General features: G+C 55.7%; 3 protein-coding genes across 3 annotated transcripts in view; 2 read left to right on the top strand and 1 right to left on the bottom strand.

Annotated features, from left to right (window-relative positions):
* The window catches only part of NCLIV_002550 (hypothetical protein), a gene marked incomplete at both ends in the record, with an annotated part of 44,716 nt that extends 32,622 nt beyond the window's left edge, over positions 1-12,094 (top strand). The window contains 17 exons of the mRNA XM_003879753.1: positions 132-729; positions 1,286-2,102; positions 2,463-2,665; positions 2,998-3,233; positions 3,601-3,783; positions 4,143-4,179; positions 4,308-4,886; positions 5,573-5,658; positions 6,186-6,348; positions 6,825-7,105; positions 7,469-7,921; positions 8,420-8,575; positions 8,931-9,228; positions 9,719-10,159; positions 10,530-10,761; positions 11,389-11,444; positions 12,038-12,094. Of these exons, the coding sequence (XP_003879802.1) occupies positions 132-729; positions 1,286-2,102; positions 2,463-2,665; positions 2,998-3,233; positions 3,601-3,783; positions 4,143-4,179; positions 4,308-4,886; positions 5,573-5,658; positions 6,186-6,348; positions 6,825-7,105; positions 7,469-7,921; positions 8,420-8,575; positions 8,931-9,228; positions 9,719-10,159; positions 10,530-10,761; positions 11,389-11,444; positions 12,038-12,094 (4,876 nt within the window). The remainder of the gene's footprint in view (positions 1-131; positions 730-1,285; positions 2,103-2,462; positions 2,666-2,997; positions 3,234-3,600; positions 3,784-4,142; positions 4,180-4,307; positions 4,887-5,572; positions 5,659-6,185; positions 6,349-6,824; positions 7,106-7,468; positions 7,922-8,419; positions 8,576-8,930; positions 9,229-9,718; positions 10,160-10,529; positions 10,762-11,388; positions 11,445-12,037) is intronic.
* A 2,043-nt stretch (positions 12,095-14,137) lies between these two features.
* On the top strand, positions 14,138-16,625 carry NCLIV_002560 (putative T-cell activation protein phosphatase 2C; the record flags this gene model as incomplete). The annotated part of the gene is made up of 3 exons (XM_003879754.1): positions 14,138-14,329; positions 14,883-15,614; positions 15,948-16,625. The coding sequence occupies 3 exons, from the start codon at positions 14,138-14,140 to the stop codon at positions 16,623-16,625; spliced, it is 1,602 nt and encodes a 533-aa protein (XP_003879803.1).
* Positions 16,626-18,551: 1,926 nt separating this feature from the next.
* NCLIV_002570 (putative tubulin delta chain) lies at positions 18,552-21,553 on the bottom strand (the record flags this gene model as incomplete). The annotated part of the gene is made up of 3 exons (XM_003879755.1): positions 18,552-19,638; positions 20,191-20,353; positions 20,818-21,553. The coding sequence occupies 3 exons, from the start codon at positions 21,551-21,553 to the stop codon at positions 18,552-18,554; spliced, it is 1,986 nt and encodes a 661-aa protein (XP_003879804.1).
* Between the last annotated feature and the right edge of the window lie 237 nt (positions 21,554-21,790).

Below are 21,790 nucleotides of genomic sequence, written 5' to 3' on the forward strand. Positions count from 1 at the left end.
CCCTCTCTGCGCCGTTCTCACACGCTCTGGGGCGCTCACGTCTTTCTCACACGCTCTGGGGCGCTCACGTCTTTCCCCCCCACACGTGGCTTCTTGGCAGCCCTCTCTCTCTCGCCCGCTGCCCGGCGCAGGTTTCCCCTCCCCACCGAGTTCTCCTCCCTGGCTGCGGCGGGAGTCCAGATGCGCGCCGACGTTCTCCTCGAGCCCGAGTTGGCGACTGTAGAACTGCTCTTTCTCGGCGCTCTGGGAATTCTGTGGGCGTTCGTGCTCATCGTGTCTTGGCTGCGGAAGCAGCGGTTCCAGAAGGAGCAAGCGACCGGGGTCTCCGAGAACCGTCGAGCCCGCAGCCCCGCCCACGCGTTCGGCGTGCATGCGGTCGCGCACCAGACGCGAACGGAAATCGAAAATTTACTCAGTCACGTCATCGAGTCTGGAAAGGACGTCGACGCTCTCGCGAGGGTCACGCGCCTCTCTCCGGAGGAACTGGAAGGTTTCTTGGCCGCCTACCAGGCACCAGGCGAAGCGTCAAACGCTCCCACGAACCCCGTCGATCTGCGGAGGTTCGAGGCAGCCTACACCCAACTCGCCCGCGCACACGTCACTCTCGGAAAGTACTTCCGACAGAGGAAGTGGGACGCGGCCCAGCTCGGCGTCGAGCAGCTGAAGACACTCGACGGCCTCCAAAACTTCGTCGCGCCAATCATCCGGAAAGTCGACTGGAAACTCGACGTACGGAAACGCCCCTCCAAACCCTGCACGATGCACCACACACAGACAGGAAAACCCGAATTCCTCGCATTTGTGCCTACCGGCATACATACATACATACATACATACATGCATACGTACATACATACATACGTACATACATACATACATACGTACATACATACCTACGTACATACATACCTACGTACATACATACGTACATGCGTGTACACGGAAGAGAAGAAATATGCATGTATACGTTTTGCTACTTGGCGTAGTGGTTCCGGCTCGGTGTCCCTCGTTTAGCGCAGCATGCAAACGGATGAGGGAGGAACCACGATGCTTGACCCTTGTGGTCTCAGCCTCTCAACCAACCACAGTGCATGGATGGGGCGGCGCGCACAGAGATCTCTGCACTCTTTGGCTTCCAACGCGTATGACCTGTACGCCATCCCACCTGTAAATAAGCTAAATATGTGCGTATGTATAGAGATACAGCTATACGTGTGTGCATATATTTGTGTACGCGGCGAAGATGGAGACGCGAGTCTGCGTTTCTGTTTCGGCGTTCGCGCAGGAGAGCAGCGCGCTTCAGAAGACGATCTTGGCGATGACGAAGGCCTGCGAGAGACTGGTGGACGAGTTACGAGCGCCTCACGCCTTCTTCGGTGCTGGGTCTCTGGACGAGTCTTCCGCCGCGTCGCCTCGTCTTGAGCGGTTCAGTCTCCCTGCAGTTTCGTCTTCTCTGGAGAAAGGTGGAAAGAAGGCAGTGCTCTTGACTCTGGCGGAAGAGGTGTCCACTGTGGTGTGCATGACCCGTGGCGAGAGCCAGGCGCTGCCCGTTTTGGCGCAGTATTTGGACGTCTTGCGTGAGGGCCTTGACGACCAGGACGCGACCCCGTTCGCCTCGTCTGCGCTTTCGAGCTTCGTCCAGAGCTCGGCGGGCAGCCTGGAAGGAGCTCTGGAGAAGGTTCTGCAACACCAAGAGCGCGGCATGGGTCTCGAAGACCAGCTCGCCCACAGGCCGTTCGCCGACGCCGTCGGCCGTGCACGCGTTTCCGACAGGTGTGAGCGCGAACTCGTCACCCGTCTCCTGGACGCTGTCGAAGATCTTCTCGCAAGTGCAGTGCAGCAGCTGACTGCGCCGGACGAACCGCGGGGAACGCAGCGCGTCTCGTGCGTCCGGGAACGCGAAGGCGGCGACGGACGAGACTCCGCAGAGCGCGTGCTCGCGGGGGCGGAGCGCCCGGGTGAAGACGAGGGAGCGCCAGAAGAGGCAGGAAACGGCGGCGGAGAGAAGAAGCGCGAAAAGAAAACAAGGCTGGTCCCTGGAGCTGGCGGCGGAAGTGCACGCACCTCGGCCGACCCCGTGGCTGCCCTACAGGATGCAATTCGTACGTCGCTTCCGAGATCTGCGAACCCGCAAAAGAAGAAGCTGCGAGGAACGCGAAACGTGACGGAGGCTCGCAGAGAGGCATCCACGAACCAGTGCGGCTCGCCAGGAGGCCGAGCAGAAAACACCGCGAACGCAGCAGCTGCGCGGTCGCCGTCCTGCCGCAGTAACCTGTGCATTTCTGCATGAATCGACCGGTCTCGAGTCACGTCTGTAGACATGTGCATCTGTGCAGAGCCTCTCCTGCAGCGACCTTTATTTAGGCTCAGCAAGTCTTCGTGCGAGTTTGCGTCGTCGCGCAGACGGAGTGGACGCGCCGCTCGCGCCTTTGCCTGTCATTTCTGCTTGCGGGCTTCTCCAGAGACTCTCTGTAACCGGCATTTCGACGAACTTAGTCGAACGCTGTCGGCGCATCAACAAGCCTACTCAGCTGCGTTGGACAAGCGGGAGTCGGCGAAAATGCACCAGACTGAAGAACGACAGAATATTGAGAAGTTGCTCCTCTCCCAGTTCCTTCAGTTCTTCAAGGCGACCGAGACGCAGAGAATCGCGCAGTTCTACGAGGTAAAGTCTCGAAGCGGTTTCCAACCGTCTTCGCGCCTGCAATCCAGCCCTCCGCCTCCCACTCCGCCCGTCTCGACTCCGCACTAGCCGCCGTCCTGTGCACTCCCTTCCGCCTCGAAACGGACCCTGTCTACGTAAATGTGCAGCTGTTAACATCCACATCTTTGTCCAACAAACTATTCACATACTGCACATATATCTATATATATATAGATATAGATATATAGATGTATAGGTGTGTAGATGTAGATATGGATATAGATATGCGGGGGGAAACGTTTATTGGCGTGTGGCTTCGCCCTCGTCTGCTCTTTGTCGTGTTTCTCCGTCAGCGCCTGGAAACCTCTCGCATTTCCAAGCTGCGAGAAGGTCTGAGGGAGGAGCTGTACGAACTGGAGCGGTCGCGAAGGAGAGAAGATTGGGCGCCCTCGGACTTCGAGGAAAAGAAGAAGAAGGCCTTGCAGCGGTTCGAGGCGCGCGTCAAAGCAGGAACGGAGGAACTCAAGAGGGACAAAGACAGTCTACTTGTGGCTACACTGGACGCGATCGACAGCCAGCAGGAAAAGCGGTAAGCAGATCCTCGCTAAACGAAACGCCAGTCGCAGGAAGCAAACGAAAGCACCAGACGAAAAGCGAGCGATGGAGACATTAGGCGCACTCGAAACGCGAGAGAAAAACACGTCCGTCGACCCATCCTGAACGCAGATACACCTCAACCGTGTCGCGGCCCGCCAGCGCAAAGCGGAATGTGAAGCCTCGACACTGGAGGTGTTTTAGAAGGCTGAAGACGCTCGCCGAACGCCGAAACCTCATCCGAGATGGAGACGCCAGAACGCCGCTGCCCACGTTGTGGCTTTTTAAACTATTTCGTCTCTCGTCGGCGGCATGCAGCGACGTCCTGGCTTGCCACTCCTCTCTCGCCTTTGTCCACTCAGAAACGCGGCTCTTGAAGCCCTGCATGCAGCGGAAATCGCTTTGGTCAAGGCGAAGGCCGCGAACGCGAGAGAGCTCGCAGACAAAATATTTGAGCAGCAGGAGGAGAGAGTCCAAAAAGACCTTGAAGGACGTCGAGCGAGGTTTCTGCTCGTCGCCCAAAACATCGGCCGCCTCCATGACAGGTGAGAACTCGAAGTGTCTGTTTCCTCACCTTTCGATGAACCGTTCCACAAAGACGTCGCCATATCTCTAGGCACACCTGCCGAGATAGAGCGGCACATGCAGCTCTAGTGCATGCATCTCGCTCCGCATATAACTACATATATATATATATATATGTAGATGTATGTAGATGTATGTATACGTACATATATATATTTATATATATATATATATATATATATATATATGCGTGGCTTCGTAGAAGACGTGTGAGCATTGGAGGCGTGTGAAGTCTCAGATGTTTGTCGCGTGGGGTCTCTCGCTGGCCAGCAGTTCTGGGCTTTGCCCTGCGCCGCGTTTCTGCGTTTTTCTTTTGCAGGATTGTCGGAGGGGAAGTCGTCCCAACAGCGCATCTGGTGAGCGCGCGAGCAGGCGCGAAGCCGCTGCTCGGCCGACCTCCGCGCGCTGAGAAGTCGCGGGCGCCTTGCACATCCGTTCTCATTTCCTGTGAGTGTGGACGCCCTCTCGCTGCTTTCCGCTCCAGGCTGACTCTATAGAAGATGCTTCGGGAGCGCTGGAAGACCTGCGTCGCGGCCAAGACAACGAGCGACGCGCGTGGCTTTCTGCGCAGCGCGACACGCGAGACGCGATTTTGAAGAGGCGAAAAGAAGCCATCCAGGCCAAGGCCACAGACCTGAAGAGCGTCACGCGGCAGTACACAGTGCAGGAAACCGGCTTATATGCGGAGCTCTTCAGCCAAGAAGAAGACGCGCTGCTGCCCTACGGGGCGCGGGCGACTGCAGAGAGAGTCGACGCCGTGTTCGCCACGCAGCTGAGGCAACACCAGAAAGCCTACCGCGCCGTCTTTGAGGAGGCCGACGACTTCCCGCTCGCGGCGGGAGGGTCGGCGGGCGAAGCTAGCGAGGCAGTGCAGAAGGCGAAGGCACACCGACTGCGACTTGAGGAGGCAGACCGGCAGCGTTTCGACCTCAAGGAAGAAGAGAAGGAGAAACAAATCCAGGCGATCGAGGCGCGACTCGCTGAGATTCGCGATAACCGCAACGAAGCTCTCAGGTGTATCGCCGATCTGGAAGTTGAAGTCACCGAACGGTACCTCATCAAAGTGCGTGGAAGCGAACAAGAGCTTTTCTTCGGATACACCAAAGAGAGAGAACGAGCGCGTGTTGTCAGGCGTCTCTAGACTTGCGTGTGTCGACCCATCCTCTGTGGGGCTCGGGACCTCTGTACATCCGCCTGCGCTCCTCACCGTTTCGTCCCTCTCGTCTTCTTCGCGCTCGACGTCTCCGGCACTCTCCACCTTGCATGCGTTCTTGAAAAGGCAGGCGCCTGCACAGATACACCTTGCAGCCAAGGAGACCAGGGCGAAGACAGCCTCGTGGAGACACTTCTGCAAACCACTCAGCAGATGCAAAACGTGAAGGCTAAGCACTCAGGACGGTATACACGTATATGCTACATATACACGTGCACGTGTGAGGCTCTGTTGACTCGTGGAGACACACGACCATATCCACATTTAAGAGCAGAAAAATTCGCACACCCAGCTGCATCGATATGTGTGCTGCTGAACATGGACAGCCCTATTTATGGGTAGCCCTATACATGGATAGAGTCGTATACATGGATAGAGTCATACGTGGGTAGCCCTATACATGGGTAGAGTCGTATGCACGCGTATGCGTAAAGGCAGCTGAAGATCTTTCCGGCAAGGCTCGTGTTCCAGCGTAGTCTAGCTCTGGCGTTTTCGTTCGCGTCTCGGACGGTTGTGCCTCTCCACTTGGTTTGCAGGCCTCCGACGGTTCTGGGAGGCTCATGGAGGATGAGGCTTTCGAAGATTCTGCGACCATCGCAGCAGAAGCCAAGCGTCTCAGCCAGTGAGAAACCGTTCTCGCCTTTTGCGCCACGTCGTCGGGGCATCTTTGCAGCTTTCTGCGCATTTCCACGATATGCGCGTTCTTGGTCTCCCCGCCTAGACGTCTAGCGCCTACCACATACCTGGTCGCGCTAAGAGATGCACTGGCTGCAAGTGGAAAGCGGCGTCTGTTGATGCTTGCAAAGGACTGACTCCCTTTCAATAGACACCCGCGTATCGAGTCCGCAGCCAGAGTGTGTTGAGCGCGCTCCTTCTGGACAGTGCTTCGCCAAGAGCGAGCGAACCCGCTGCTGCGTCCACTCGGGAGGAAGGAGTTCGAGCCTGCGCGTTTTCAGCAGTGTCCTCGCATATGGATACGCACCTGGAGAGAGGCCGATGTGCGGCACTATACTCTCAGGGTAGCGGGTTTCTGTATCTCTCTCTGTGTAGGGGTATATAAACGAGAAGAAATGATGTATTTTTTCTCTAGGTTCGGGCTGAAGGCGCCTGGGGAACGCTTGTCTCGGAAAAGGCGCTTTTTGTTTTCAGGCTGCAAAAGAACATTTTAGAGTTCGCCAAGAAGCAGCTGGTCGCCGCGCGGAATGCAGGAAAACCGCGAGGAAAAAACTCCCATCTGCCTCCGTTAGGCGGCTGGGCCAAGGAGGCCAAGCGGCTGCTTCAAATCGCGGACGAAGACCGCCAGGAGATTCGGGTTCGTTTCGGGCTTCCGACAACCACGCGCCTTTCGAAAGGTTTCTCTGGCTCTAAGGAGGCGGAAAACACACTTTTCGCGCGTTCGAGGGTTTGTCGTCTGTGTAGAAAACGACTGTGGCAGTATTGCCGTCTCCCGTGTCTCGCTGGATACGTTCGAGGGCGTGGCTATACCTCCCGTGAGGGAGGGGCGTGATCCCTCCTCACTTTCGTCCACTGTCGTTCATCTCCTTGTCGTTTCCTGCTTGCCAGGTGAGCCCCGTCTGCTGCGTGGCTCCCTGCGAGTCGCCTTCTTCGTTTCCCATCTCGGCATCGTCTTGGGGCGGCTCTGGACGGGAACAGGCATTGGGAGTCTCTCGCGGCGCGCAGAACTCTGCCTCTCCACGTTCTTTTCCTGGTTGCATGCGCTTTTCTTTCGTGATTGACTTCCTCGTCCCCTGTCTCCTTTTCTTCTTCTGCGTCACTGGCTTCCTTCAGGCAGACTACGAGAAGAAATTGAAGCAGCGAAGCCGCGCCGAGAACAGCGCCGCCTCGACTGCTCCGTCGCCGACTGCTTGGGGCTCCGAGGACACTGACAAAATTGTGAATGCCCTCCTGCTCAAAATCCGTGAAAAGCGCCAAGAAGTCCGCAATTCCCTCTTCTTCCTAGACGACATTGTCGACGTGATTTGCGATGCCAAGCTGTCAACAAGTGAAAGTGTGCAGATCGACGCCCTATATGACAGGGCGACACGCGAAGTAGAAGAAGAATTCGAAAGGTAATACTCCGTCTAAAAAGCAGGGGTCTATGGACTCAACTGTGTCTGCACATCTGTATCTACAGATCTGCGTAACTTTACGCACATTATGCATGTATATCTGCGTATATGTACACACATTTATGTACACATACCTCCAGATGCATCCTCGGTTGCTGGAACGCCCCGCGCGTGTCTGCGCCGAGTTCGTCCAAGAGCCGCAGGGCGCACTGTGTTGTCGTAAGCATGGAAGGCCATGTCGCTTCCGATACACGCGGAAATACGTAGGACTCTGTGCATGCACGTTTGTGCCACAGTGTCTCTGGGTGGGAATGTGGTGTAGCCTTCCCGCGTTTCTCCTCCCCGTTGGGGTGCGGTTTCCAGAGAGATGAAGCAGCTGCAAGAGGAGTTCGAATCCGACGCGCGACGGCTCGAGGCTGAGCTGGCCGAGGAGCGGTCGCGCATTGGACGAACGGAGGAGATGGAGCGGAGCCGGCTGGAAGTCGAGCGGCGACTCAAGAAGGCGACAGCGACTTCTGATGAGGAGATAGAGGCCGTCCGGCGCGACTTCGACGAGAGAATTGACAGGGTTCAGAGGGAGTTTGAGAGCGAGAGAGAGGCGCAAGAGCGGGCCTTCCAGGAGAAACTGGCGCGGCGGCGAGAACTGTTCAACAGACGGAAACAGAAGCTCGCCGAGAAGGCGCAGGCAGAAGAAGCGCGGGTTCAAGAAGATCGCCGGAGAAAAAAGACCGTGGCCGAGAGACAGAGAAGCGAAGCGACCTTCGAGTGCCTCCTCGACGAAGCGAGGTCGCATCCGACCAGCGACACGATAGAGCAGTACGCTTCCTGCACTCCGCAGATCCCTATGAACACGTAGAGGCATTCCTGTAAAGAGCTCGTGACGACTCCAGAACGCGTCGACCTCTGTGAAGATACGTGGCCGCGAGACGCGCGCCTCCTTGCGATTCGTGCGTGCCCGAGTCGCTGCATGCAGAGGCGTGCTTCGGCGATATGCCCCGCTCTCGAGAGTCGGAGCCTCTCCGCACCTGTTCGTTCACAGCCGCTTTCAACCGGTCTTCGACTGACCTAGACTGTTGTCCTCCTGCCCTCGTACCGTCTCTCCTCGCTCGGTACAAGTCACTGCTCTCGCTCCCCAGCGGTTCCTCGTTGGGTTCTCTTCTCTCTCCTCTCTCTCTCTGCGGTTGCCCCTCGCTATCGGCCACCGAGAGCGCGCTTCAACTCGAGACGCTCTTCGTTCGCGTCTGCGCACTTTTTTCCTATCGTCTTTCCTCTGTTCGCCTGCGCTCCTCCTTGACTTGTCTCTCTCTTCCAAAGGCTGCACAAATTCATGGCCGCGCAACTCAGCGAGGCCGTCAACGCCACGGTGTTGCAACAACTCTCAGAGAAATCTTCGCGACTCACGGCGGTGGCCGCGGAGATGCGCAGCAAACATGCAGACGAACGCAGTGCGACGGAGGCGAAGCTCGACCGGTAGGCGGCGCACCCGCCGCACCTGTCCCAAATCGGGGAGGTTGGAGGCGCGCGCTCTTCAGTTTCCCTGGTCCTGCGCGGTCCCACCCTGTCTGGTTTTCGCCTTCTGCATCGGCCGCAGCCCGGTTTGCGGTCTCTCGAGCGCTCTAGAGAGAATTCCTTTTCCCTACGTCGGAAGGCGCTGCGTTGGCGGAGTTCGATTCACGGGAGGGGCGCAGAGAGCGTAACTGAGGAGGAACGGCAACTAAGCCGGCTCGGCCAAGCATTTTGAATTGGATGGTCTTGGCGCGTCACTCCCTTCGTCTGCATGCTGTGCTCTGGCCCGTGTGTCGCCTCCTGTCCTCTGCCTTTCTAGCCAAATCGCCGCTGCGGAGAAGATGGCCTCGGCGTCCGACGCGAGCTCCCCGCACCTTTTGGAAGAAATCGAGGACCTGAAGCGGATGAAGGAAGAGAAGCTGCGCGAACTGGACGCGACTTTCAAGCTCAAAGTCGACTCGGCCTTGCAGATCGAGCGCCTTGCCATTGAACCAGTGCAAGCAGAGCGCGTCTTCGCCCTTCAACAAGAACACCTAAAAAACATCGTCAAGGTCCTCAGCGAGTTCGTCGCCCTAGGCGAGGAGACAGCTGTGGGCTTGACCCAGCAGGCTAAGCAGGTCAGCGCGTGTGCCGTGGAGCGACAGCAGCGAAGCAGCCAAGCGAGACTCTCGGGGGGGGGCCGCCGGCTCACGAAACGAAGCGAGACGGAAAGGCGAAAACCGATTCACGGCGGCTGGAAAAAGTCCGAGAGGCGCGCGTGGCCAACACGGAATCTCGGACGCCTTGAGGTCTTTCTGACGCGCGTGGAACGGATCTCCGCAGATCGGGGGTCGGGGTGGGACGCGAAGAAAGTGAGAACTTGAGTTGCCATAGCAAGCAACAGAGGGAAGACCCGTTTTTTGTGCCCAGCGCCGAGAAGGGAAGTGTGTTTCAAAAACAAGGGGCGTCTAGCCGGGAAGTGTCAGCCTCTAAAAACATAACCTGGAGCACGGTTCCGATTGCGGCGCACATGCGCGCGGCGAGCTCTCCCACGTTTGAGCGCGTGCGCGTCTCGGGTGAGGTCATGCTTTTTTGTTCGCGGCGGTTTCTTTCGTTTTTGCTGGGCAGGCTCAGACGCGCATCGAGCTGGAAAGAGCGCGGATGAAAGAAATTGCCGGCATGAAGGTTCTGGACCTGGACAAGATCTTAAAGGAGAAAGAAGCCGAGCTGAAGAAGCAAATGGAGGCGAACATCGCGGCGTTGCGGGAAAAGTTGAAGGCGCAACAGGAGCGAGAAGAACAGCTGCAGAGAGAGGCGCACGAAGCGGAAATGAAGAAGCGGAAGGAGGAACAACGCGCTCGACAGCTGAAACAGCTGCGGCGCATGATCAACTGCGCAAAGGCAGACGACCCAGAGGCTGCCGATGACATCTTCAAAAAGTACCAGGATGACGCAGAGCGCCTCGAGGCTGCACTGGCGAAGGAGCGAGCGAGACAGCACATGATTCTGCAGTCGCAGCTTCACCAAAAGGTCAACAGAAAGGAATTGCAGCTCAGACAAGAAGGCGAGGTAGGAGCCGAGACGGACCCGTTCGAGGCGGCATCTGGCCATGCGCCTTGCATGCTGCTACAGAGCGCTCAGGTCTTTCCACGGCATACCTGCACATCTCTGCATGCGCCTGCATCTAGGCACACGCATGCATCTGCGGCTGCACTCGGTTTCACTCGTACACTGAGCGGGGTAAGTGTTTGGGGAAACGAGTGTAGATATACGTCAACGAGTGCCGACGGAACCGCTCTGCCGCAGACGGCGTGCCCGCGAGTGCTTCGACAAGTCGATAGCTTAGAGACACGTGGAGGGAATCCATGCGTTCGCGCAGTTAGAAAAGGTTTTTGTGGGTCGTACGGCGCCTCTGAAGCCTGGTGCCTGCCTCGCGCAGGGTCAGATGTCGGAGGAGCGGGCGCGTCTGAAGAAGACGAGGGACTTGGCGGCAGTGACACAAGAGACGGGCGACGCGGCCACGGACGCGGAAGAACTCGACGAACAGGAAATGTGGAAGTATTTCTTCACGGTTCGGGTGGCTGAAGAAGTGGCTAAGAAGGCGAAAAGGATTCAGGAACTCTTGCGCGCCGCTCTTAGACAGCTCACCTCTGGCCCGCCGAAAGAGGAAGGTACTGCGCAACCGCCACCAAACGTCCACGGAAGGTAGACCAGGTTTCTCAGTGTGTATGACGACGAAACCAATCGATCGCCAAAGTGATATACACGAGCGGGTCTTCCGTATACAAATATACTACTCCTGCGCTGAGCGAACAGCCACACTGAAAGGACACAGAGGAAGAGATCTCCGCGACACGATCTCAATCGGACTCAAGGCCACACATGAGTGACAACGTAAATACAGGTTTGCCTGCATGCGGTGTGGAGACGGAAGAACAGCGACGGCTTTGCATGACTAAACGTATGGGTGCTTGCTCAACCAAGCTCTATCCGCGCGTGCGCGCACAGATGCGTGCCTGAAGAGGGAGCAGCCGATCTAGATACGCGGAACGGGATTTGCAGCGCCTGACTGCCTGGCCCCAGGAATGGGTATGGCATCGCACAGGTGTCTCTCCTTATACAAACACGCGTACATTCTGGATATAAACGTGCTCTCTTTTGCTCGACGTTCAGTGTACATCCAAGGTCTATTTGATTGCTCTGCATGTTTTTGCTTCCCGTGTATCCATTGGTTTGTGGGGTTTTGGGTTCTCTCCTTCCTTTGTGTCGCTCCCTCGCAACCGCCGGCGATCGTGCAGGTGAAGAGGTCAAAGCCTTCGCCACTCCGGAGAGTATCGAAAACCTACTTGACAAGGTGAGGCGCCTCCGCCTGTTGCTCTTTTTTCTGATTCCTCTCTCTAAGTGTAGGTTGCATGAATACGACGAAGTTTGTGTAAACGGGCGCGTGTACGCGAAGATACATCTATCAGCCACATGAGGTCCCCGTGTGTATCTACGGTATATAAGTATCGAGGAAGAAGACGGTGTCTGGATTCGGTTTCGTACCGACATATGCCGGAGCAGCCGTTGCGTGTAAGATTCAGAGCCTCAGTCCCCCATCCGCGTCGTGCATTATCCACAGGGGCACGGGACACTCATAGAGCTGTACGGACACTCTTACCCGGTTTGCTTCTCGCTACACCAAGCTGGGCTTTTCCAGGAACCGTTTCCCACTGGTTTGTTCATCTGAGGATCTCTGACAAGGTTCCCGTTCGGCTGAATGTTCTCCCGGGTGCGCAGCCTCTAAACTCGCCTTAGGGCTTCATAGTGCGGCGGTCTAGCTGCCCGGTGTTGCGTACGCGCATCTGAAGCGGTACCCGGCGTACATTGAGCGAGTGAAATCTGAAATGCATGTGTAGTGTTTTTTTTTTGCTGACTGTGGACCACGTTGTGTGGTTGTCTGTACAGCTTTCGAGATTGACGGAGGCACTCGTAGTCCCCGAGGACGACGAGGACGAGGAGTGATGTTTTGCGCCTTTCACTGCAGCAGCAGCAGCATCGCTGTACCCGAAAACGTACTAAGCTTCGATGATCCATTCAGCTGTGCATTGTCAAAAGTCTCGGTTATGACTAACATACTGTCTTTAAAAACTGCTGATTCTCTGTCGCATGGGCCCAACGGGCTTCTTGATCCAAATGGAGCTTCCCTTGTCATCTCTGGATTTATCTAGCTATGGACGCTGCTCGTGTTTCGTGGAAACCCCTTGCCTGGACGGGACAATCAGGGACCTGAACACCAAGCCATACTCGGAAATGGATTTGTCCTACACATGTTATTTTTTCGGTTACACACTTCCTGGACAAAAGAGCGACTCGTACGCATCCGCTCCCCGGTATCTGCCTACTGGCAGTGTGTACCATTTGTCGGCGTATTATCTGAGCCTATAGAACGCTTGCCAGTCTACACCTCTGGTAGCCAGGGGAGAGGGCGGTCGTTAGAACACGACTGGGCAAGCTGTGAAATGCACTGCCGGCCAGAGGCTACTGGAACACGGCTGCTGCGGAGTGCACCGTAGCGCGAGTTGGTGTTCCACAGACACTAGAATCGGAGAAGAGACGTAGGCAGAAGTCATCGTAGTCCTGCATCGGTGATGCATGTTCCGGCTTCTCGGCGAGGCTACTTGGTTGGCCCTCCGGACTAACTTCTTGGGAAACTTCCTGTCCGCCGAAGAAAAAGTATCCAGGATGCACGGCTTCTGCGTGCTTCGCTTGCCTGCTTACGAGGTTTTGATCCTGTTGGGGCAAGGGTATTTTTTGCGACAGCATGTGCTTCTTACGGAGTCGCAAAGATCAAGACATGCATCTGCGCTCGCGAGTCGCCGTGCATGCCAGTGACCCGAGCAAGCACTTTCACACTCTCGCAGTTCAGGGTTTACGACGGGTTCATAACGGCGAAAAAGAGGTTTCCTCGCTCGATTCAAGGCAGTGTGCTACAGACGTGTCATCTACGCAATCCCTGCCTATAAGCGTGGGAAATAGAATTGGTGCTGGTTTCTTGAGACAGCACGTCAGACCGGGGCTCTGGGGAGCTAATCTGGGTACATTCTTCTTTGTTTGTGAAGCTGGACGGGAAAGTTCCACGGAAAGCCTCCGGACCTGGAACTTTGTGGGTCCACTTTTCGGGACATCAGAAGTTGCCACAAGTGTCTCGTTCTTTGTCCACCACGTGCTTTTTGCCACAGAGCAGGTCGGATTCCTGTTCACTGAATCTCCGGGTGGTCTGCTAGCCGTGTGGACTAGCTCTCTCGCAGCATGTGGCGGGAGTCGGAGCAATGTCTTGAAGGCCCCGGTCAAAAACTGAGTGGTCTACGGAATCCCCCATTCTTCCTCTTGAGAAAAAGCGCCTTGAAAGCGAAAAAATAGGAGGGCCCATTCGCTTGTGAGGGAGACCTAAAGTGTCACCCCAGCCAGTTTTTTTCTCCTGCTCCGGTGCCATGCAACTGCGATTGACAGCGGCCGGGGAGCGGATCTCCGACTTCGTGCGCGCGATGGTTAGTTTCGCTTGAACATCCGCGTCGCTCCGCTGCCCAATCAGCCGCCTTCTTTGCTGAAAAAAAATTCAGAAACTTCAAGCTCAAAGCGTGTCCAAATTCTCTTCGGCACGTGACGCACTCGCCATTTTGGGCGGTGGAAAGGTCCCGTAGAGTCGCTTCTTCCCGAGTGACTGCAGGTGACAGACAGTCGGTTCGGTCGATGCGGCAGTGCAGAGAAGAATGCAGTTGGCCATGCAGTTTCCCTTGCGCTTTGTGTGAGCCATTTCAACTGAGCGAGGAACCTTGAGAAGGCTGGGACGGAACTGTTTACTCGAAAGAAAGTCAACCTGCAGACGGGAACACGTCGGTGGGCGAAGGCTCACGCTTTGCCGCTGTTCAGCGTGCGGGCCCCGGGTGCCTGAAATGTGGTCCAACGTCGATTCGAAATGCCAGCTTCTTCGATATTGAGGCTGAAACGACGGAACGTTTTCGAGAGCTACCCTTGCTAAAACTGCAGCTCGTGAATTAAGTCAGAATGCAGCGGGAACCAGCGTCTCCGTGCTGCTGCGGCTGCCCGCTGGCGAGAGAGACAGAATTTTACCAAAATGCGGATTCTAAAGCGCTCCCTCGCTTGTACTTCTACGCCTGCGGCAAATCCAGGCAGCACCCTCTCAAGGGTGGTCCATTAAAGACCACCAATGCAGACGCCTTCCTCATCGATCGCCAAGTAAGCGTCTCGCCGTTTCCGCAACCTCAAGGCTCACCTGGGAGCAGCAGAACAGCGCAGCTTAGACCTGGGCAGCAAGTGACGTATTTTCGTGGGTACAGAATGTCCCTTAGTCCATGCGCAGTTGACCTCCGCCCCTTAGAGCCAAGTTGACCCGAAACAGGAAATACACACCGAGAGGTTCTCCAGAATAACTCCGCTATTGAGCACTGGTTGGCCTTTGCCTGCCCGCAACGCACACGAAACAGTTTTTCAGTCTGGGCATGACTTTCCCGGGCTACACCTGTGATTGTCATCGTGTTTTCATTGCTTTTCAGACACGTGCTTCTCGTGAAGCGTTCTAGCCTGTTTTAGTGTGCACTTCGGCGACACGTCCTCCGCAATGAAGCCACATAACTGGAAGGGTGCTCCCCTGTCGGATCTCCTTAGAAGGCAGAGGCTGTCACCACGCGGTGCTTTGTCGGCGTGTTTCGTGGGACGGGATCCGCTTTACCCCGTCTTATGACACATTTTGACAGATGGAAAAATCGACTGTGTCGTGTCCCTTTTCCAGGTCCTCGGTATTGCCGATGGTGTCAGCTCGGTTGAGGCCGAAGGCTTCGATCCTTCCCGCCTCCCCGTTGAGCTCCTCACGGAGTGTTCCATAGAGTGTCGCGCTCGCCAGCAGTGCTCCTCTGTGTACGATGCAGAATCAGAGAACCTGTGGACAGAGTGGGACGTGAAAGAGTTCAGTCCTCAGGAATATCCTCTCCACATCCTTTCTCGGGCACACGCATCGTGTTCAAGTTGGGGTGCCACAACCTGTGTTCTCACGATACTCGACCAGAGCTACTTGTGGACAGTGAACATTGGAGATAGTCAGGCGCTCGTTCTGCGACGAACGAGTATTCCTCCGCGGACAGTTCCGGTGGATCAATACAGGGACCACGAATTGTGTTACAGCTCGCGAAGCAGAATTGGAGATCTGTCTCTCTGTGGAGGATACCAGGTAATTCATAGAGTCACACCGCAGCAACACTTTTTTAACTGCCCTTTTCAACTAACGCGTATGCCTGATTTGGACTGCTCCTTCGGGGAAGTTCTACGGCGGACTGCGGATTCTGCGGACGTCTCTGGGCATGAAGTTGAGGCTGGGGATATTATCATTATGGGAAGTGACGGATTGTTTGACAACCTCTTCGACGAGGATATCTTGCACGTCGTGAACAAGCTGTGTTGGGGAGCAAGTAAACCAGGCGAACCACCATCGACTGACCCACATGTCGTCGCGGAAAAGCTCCTGGAGGTATGGTACATGAGCGAGCGAATTCTTTTTGACAACGTGGAAAGCAATTCAGGTGGTGTCTGTGCAGCAGTTGTTCTCTAATCTTTACGTGTTCTGTTCATCCTGCCAACCTGTGGAAAAAGATGTTGCATACACCAGGCAGCGTCCACGTGCAAAATGCGCAGGTGACCTCGAGGTTAAGTGACCCCTGTGTTTCGCTTTGGCCTCACAGAACGGTGGCGTCCTTCACTTCAGTGCGACACCAAGACTTTCTCGACGGTCACGGCTCGTGCGCGTTTTGAGATTCCAGCTGAAGTTTCTGTCCATTTTTGTGCGTGTCTTTGTGTGTACCAGATGGCGATGATTGCAGCCAATGGGTGTTCCGACTCGGAGAAAGCGTATTTGACTCCCTATGCCGAAGGGGCGTTCCTTGAGTTGGGAAAGCGGCTGTACGGAGGAAAGCCCGATGACATTACGGCTGTCGTTGGCTACATTATTGATCGCGAAGCGCGATCCAGAGGGAAAGTGGGGGATTCTAACAGAACTGGAGCCGTGAAGATGATCGAACGGGATCAAGTTGGAGCGCAAGACACATTTCCCCACGGAAGCATGGATCCGATTGGGGAGTTGGCTGCTGAGGAAGTTGCGAGTCATATGCCGAATGGTCCTTCGCTGAAATTCTACGCGAACCCAGTTCACCAACAGGGCATTGGTGTTGGTGACGCAGATTCAAAAACCGAAGGGTTCATCAACAAAGCGAACAGCAGTAGATCTGCCTTGCTGTCTTGTCAACGGTCGCAAGGCCAATCTTTGCTACCAGCGCCCACAAAGCGAGTTGACCATCCACCTTTAAATGAGACGCACACGTCGTTAAAGCCCAAATTGGATATGCAATATGCATCTCTTGCTGCTGCTGTAGCGTCGTCCAGACGAAGCTTTCCACCGGGCGTAGGACGGGGAGCATTGCCAGCAGCCCCTGCGTGGGTTGCTTCGGTCCACTCGGTGCCTGCTGCGTTCGGCTCGAAAGTTTGAGACACCCTGTTACAAACGGTCCCGGAACATTGTCACTGTGAACAGACCGTTTGTAGGAAAGCCTGTCGTTTTACACCTTCCATCTCAATTGCTCTGCATATCAGTCCCATCGGATGTTGGCGGGCATAACACCCTGGTGTGACAAGATGGTGTGGGGAGCGATGGGCCAGATACCTGCACTCTCGCGTACAGGTCCGGGGTGTGGACTAAATTTGTTTTTTTTTCTGGTTTCTTCGAACATCGGAGGTCCTTTAACAGTTTGATGGAGTTCATTCGTCTCCTCGCTGGCCGGGCATTCCGTGCTTCAAGCAGGTGGTAGAAGAATAAACGATAATCGCCCTTTAGCTAGCACGACCTCACGCTGAGTTTGCTCGCCTTTGGAGCCTCAGAGTCTGTCGACCTGACTTCGTTTTAGAAAGGTTCACGACCCTGTGCTCACGGTCATTTCATGAGGAATGGCAATGCCTTACAGAATCGTCATGGTCCCGGGCTGATTGCCCGGCTTAAGTGTGTTTTGGTTACATCCAGATGGCCAGGCAGAGTACAACAATTTGTGTCTACTATATTCGGTAGGGTCAGCTCGTCTATCAAAGCATCTCGTACGCCTGAACAATCTCTTCGAGTCTTTCTATCGATGCCTGAATTTCGGACCGGGGAAGTCCGTGTCTCTCATAATGGTGAGTGTAGGCGTTGCACGCCATCATCGCTTTCGCTTTCCGCAACCCTCTGCATCACAGGAGATACACAATGAAAAACTCGATCCAAGTGAGCACCTGGCCATTTGCTTTGGAACATTCCAACGTCTTCAGGGTGGCTGAGAGGGATGGCAAAAGAACTTTGCCGAGCTACAAACATCGGTAGCGACTTTGTCTCTTACGTAAGGTGGTCCATGGAATAGCCAACGGCAATCGCCAAATGAGCAAGCCAGGAGAGGACTTTGTTTGTCATCCCAAGTTGTAAATGCAGATCATGCATGAATGGTAAGCTGTGTTATCCAGGCGTATATCTGTGACTCGTCGCACTTCTAGAATGAGCGGCCGGAGTGTTTGTGTTGGTATAACACATTTCCATAATCCTTGTGGGAGTCTCAAAAATTAGAGACACACTGCTTTGCGAAACCAGCACTTTTCCACGAAGCTTTACACCACCTCACTTACTCACGCAGCGCTACTAAAGGCGTCTGGCAGTTTGAGACCAGGCTCACGCTCCTTTGCCTCGTGCCACCGTAGCCGCCAAGTCTCTCTCGGATAACCTGCGCAAGATACACAGTGATGTGACGTCCTCAGGGAAGAGCGGCCGACCCCTGATGTGGTGAGCTTTTCTTCCTGTATGCGCTCATTCAAGCAAATGATGCGCTCATTCAAGCAACCGATGCGCTCCTTCAAGCAACCGAGCACATCTCTTTGCTCACCCCAGTTGGTGGTGTCTTCTTTCCTCCCAAACTCCTTCTAACCACGCTGCCTCTAGCCGATGCAAGGGTCACTACGACAAACAGTTGCACACTTCACCTTCTCATCTGATTCTGCAGCCCTCCAGCTCCGCTTGCTCCAGTTGCCGTTTCTCGGCTTTCCAAATTTCCAAGAGAGGTCGCTACTAAGCGACACTCTGGTGTGAGCATAACGTCAGCTAGGGTGTCGTGCGTATAGTTGCGCTCGACAGAACTGCAGGTTTCTGCAGGAACTGCCTAGTTACTGAACCACTGTACAAGCGTGTCCACAAAAGGATGCATCTGCCAATACAGCCAGCTTGTCTCAACCATTCCAGCTTCAGCAAGGAACTAGCTCCCCCATCCGGCAGTCGAGGCGACCCAGATATGACCGGAGTGAGTTTTGCGCAAAGGTCCACGTTTCAGCATCCGCTGAGAAGGGCATCGCACGCTATGTGCAAGCGCCGAACCTTCCCGGCGTGTCAAACGGGAGCCTGTAGTCATTTGCGGGAGAGCGTCACGCGGATCCAGCGAACGGTTGTTCTGGCCATCCTTACCCGTATCGGCACCGTGTCCTCCTTCCAGACCCGCACGGCTGCGTCAAGCTGTTCTTCGGGCCAGAACCGCTCTTCTGTTTCCGCAGTCTCAATGTCTCTCCCTCGCACGATTGCCCAGATCCCTACTGTCCGATTGGAGCCACTCCGTCGTTCTCCAGTCCTTGGGACAGTGTCGGTTTTCGGAATTCCAGATGTGACGCCTTCGTCGCGCCCGTATGTCCTTGCGTCTCCAGACGGGTTAGAACGGGGTCCACGGGGAGTCTTGTTTCGCCCTCCCTCAGAGTAAGGTGTGTGCGGCAGGGCCAACTTCCCAGTCCAGTCCGTGGACGACCTATACAGTTTGCCTTGCTTGGTTGGCGGCGACACAGCGCTGCCACGATTGGGAAGTCGCTCAGAACCCACCGCAGCGCCGTTTCGTATGCGTCCGTCGCTGGCTCCAGAAGAGGCAGGGATCGTGGGGGTGCTTCGAGAGAACTGGCGGAGCACTTGCTTGAACAAAGCAGCGTATGAGTCGCCGCCGAAAGGACTATCGTGCTGGCAAGAAGACGAGAGGAATCCCCGTAGACTCTCGAAACTGTGGGCATTGGAAGCCGGAGTGGAAACGGGCATCGGGTTATGGAAAACAGTTAGAAGTTTATAGGCTGGCTGGCTGCAGAGGTCTCGCACGACAAAAGATAGTGGACTGGCTCCTAACGGGAGAGGTGCGCTCTCGTGGGTCGCGAAGCTACTGGGAGTCCCAGGTGAGACTGAAAGATTGCATGATGGGGTCTGCCGTCCGCTAGACGTTGCTTCTGCTCCACGACACCGCATGGATTGTCCTCTACGGTGGCTAGGTTGGAGCCTCAGCCGCCTTTGAAGGCATCCGGGTGCTTCCTGAGTAACCCACGAATGGTGAGGAAGCAGCGTGGCAGACGCAACTGCTGCGGAAATTGCACGGTTCAGGTCATCAAAAGACGGCCCCCCGCAGGTGGTACCTGGGCCTCTGCAGAGCTCCTCCAGACGCGCGTTTTCAGTGAGTACCATACCATCCCTGTAAGCGAACACCTCACAGAAACCAAAAAGCAACAGATGCAGCAAACGCCTCACGCTCTGCCCGGGCGGTCTCCTCTCCATTGCTACACGCCGTTAAGCCCTTCCTCTCCATCTACTAAAGAGGTCCCTCAGGTCGGTACAAAGCGGCATAGCAGCAGGACGTCGTGACCGACCGGGGAGGCCTTGCCGCTGATGACATCGCGATTTCCGGTGCCTAGATAAGAGATGCCCGGACAGCTGGGGAGCTTCAGTTTTATGATGTCAAACCCACAACGTTTTGGAGGTACACATGTTCGCGAAATGCGTCAGTCAGTGGAGGCTCACCCGCCGGTAAAGGTGTAGTGCTATCGAAAAAACGACCGCAGCGTACGGTGGAGAGTTAGCTGAGCAAATGCTGTTTTCTTTAGCCTCCCGAGAGGCACAATGGCTACGAGTTTAACGCCGTTTTTCGTTTCCGGGCAAAAGGGGAAACGGAATTTGCCGTGTGGATGAGCTGTCAGTGAAGCGAACGGTTGATTCTACTTCTCTCGAACCCGTCATGAAGACTGACATGAAAGAGTAGGCATGAGCGAGAGAGAGTGCCGTATTGTAGCTCTGGACAGAGAGCTCGCCCGACGTAAAAGGCCAGACCGCGAGATTGACCGTCGAAGTCGAACCCAAAAGATCGTGGCAAAGAGCGTTCATGAAGGCCCCGAGTCCCGACCCGGTTCCGCCTGCATGATAGAAGAACATGGTAAGACGCGGAGCCCGAGTCTCTTCCCAGTCTGTGACGAGTCATGAACCTTCATGCAACACTTCTTTTTCAGGCATAAGCCGACGGATGCGAAAGTGGATGCACACCGGAATCACGAAACAGTCACCCTAGCTGACAACCCAGTTGTGGTGTCGCGATACAACTTGGCCCCAGTGAAAACGTCTTTTCTAGGCTCGTCCGGGTTGCCCGGCTTGTGAAGAGCGACAACTCAGAGTCTTCGCAGGACGGCGTGGTCTTTGCGGCTTCCCCCGGGGCTGTGTGCTAGCGAGAACACTTTCAGTCGATGCTCAGTAGACGACGAGAAAAGAATGATCTGTCTGACGCTCCGCGAGGTTTCCTCGTTTCTATTTCCCTTGTCAGCTCGCGCCCACCCTAGCACCTCCAGGCTGTTGTCTCACAGCGAAACTGCCAAACCCCACTCACCAGCAAGACTGTGGATGAGAAGGACAGACGACAGACTCTCGGCCTTTTCCAGTTCACGCTGAAGGGCTTCCGCAATGGCCTCTTCGCGGCGCGGGCCTTCACGCAGATACCCTACCGCCCAGTTGTTGCCGCACCCTGCAGCGCGAGCCCCGTAGACAGCGTTCCGTTTGCTGTACTGCCAGCGGAAATGCGTGCCGAAAGCTGACTTGTGAAGGTTTCGCGAGGCAGCGAAAGTGCGATTGGACGAAAAGAGGCTAGAATGTGCTTTCCTGTCTCTTGTGTGGGTGGAGTAAGGCGCTCCGGAGAGACACACGTCGAGAACGCCCGGTTCACTATCGATGAGGATACAGCGGGCGATTGCTGGTGCAGAGGACCACTGCGGAGAGAGGCGCCCCGAGTCTTGGGGGCTCCACGCGTCGTGGGCGACTGCCGCAGGATCCTCTCTTTTTCTGTGGAGTGATGTGAACGGGGATATTCCGGAAGAATCAAAAAACGAACCCGGAGCAGAGGCCACGACCTGGCGCGCCTCAGAATCACGGAAATATATATCGGCCAGTTTCCTGGCCCGTGCTTCGTCGCGGACACTCTGAGCGATCGAGATCTCTTCGGCAAGGCGAGAGAAAAGGGCCCCACCAAGCTGGTTGCCGCATTGGCCAAGCTGGACAGCGACGACCGCCATTGTTGGCCTGGACGGCGACGCATCTACAGACCAGAAACTCCGCGATGCTACTGTCATGCAACTCCCTGGGAGACTCCAGAGATCGGGTCCGGCGCTGCGCTATGCAGATTTTTCGCGACGGTTCCAAGGCGATCGCACCGCATGACGCCAAATCTGGGAAATGAACCGCTATGTGCCAGGAAGCCCGGACGGCGGTGCCGCAACGGTGCTCCGTCGCTGTTATGATACTCGCGAAAGCGCTGGAACAGCTTGGTTCTCCAGGGAAAGCCTCACGCGACAGAATGAGAAAACAGG

This window comes from Neospora caninum, chromosome Ib, assembly GCF_000208865.1.
Source record: "Neospora caninum Liverpool complete genome, chromosome Ib".
In the NCBI taxonomy this organism is placed as follows: domain Eukaryota; phylum Apicomplexa; class Conoidasida; order Eucoccidiorida; family Sarcocystidae; genus Neospora; species Neospora caninum.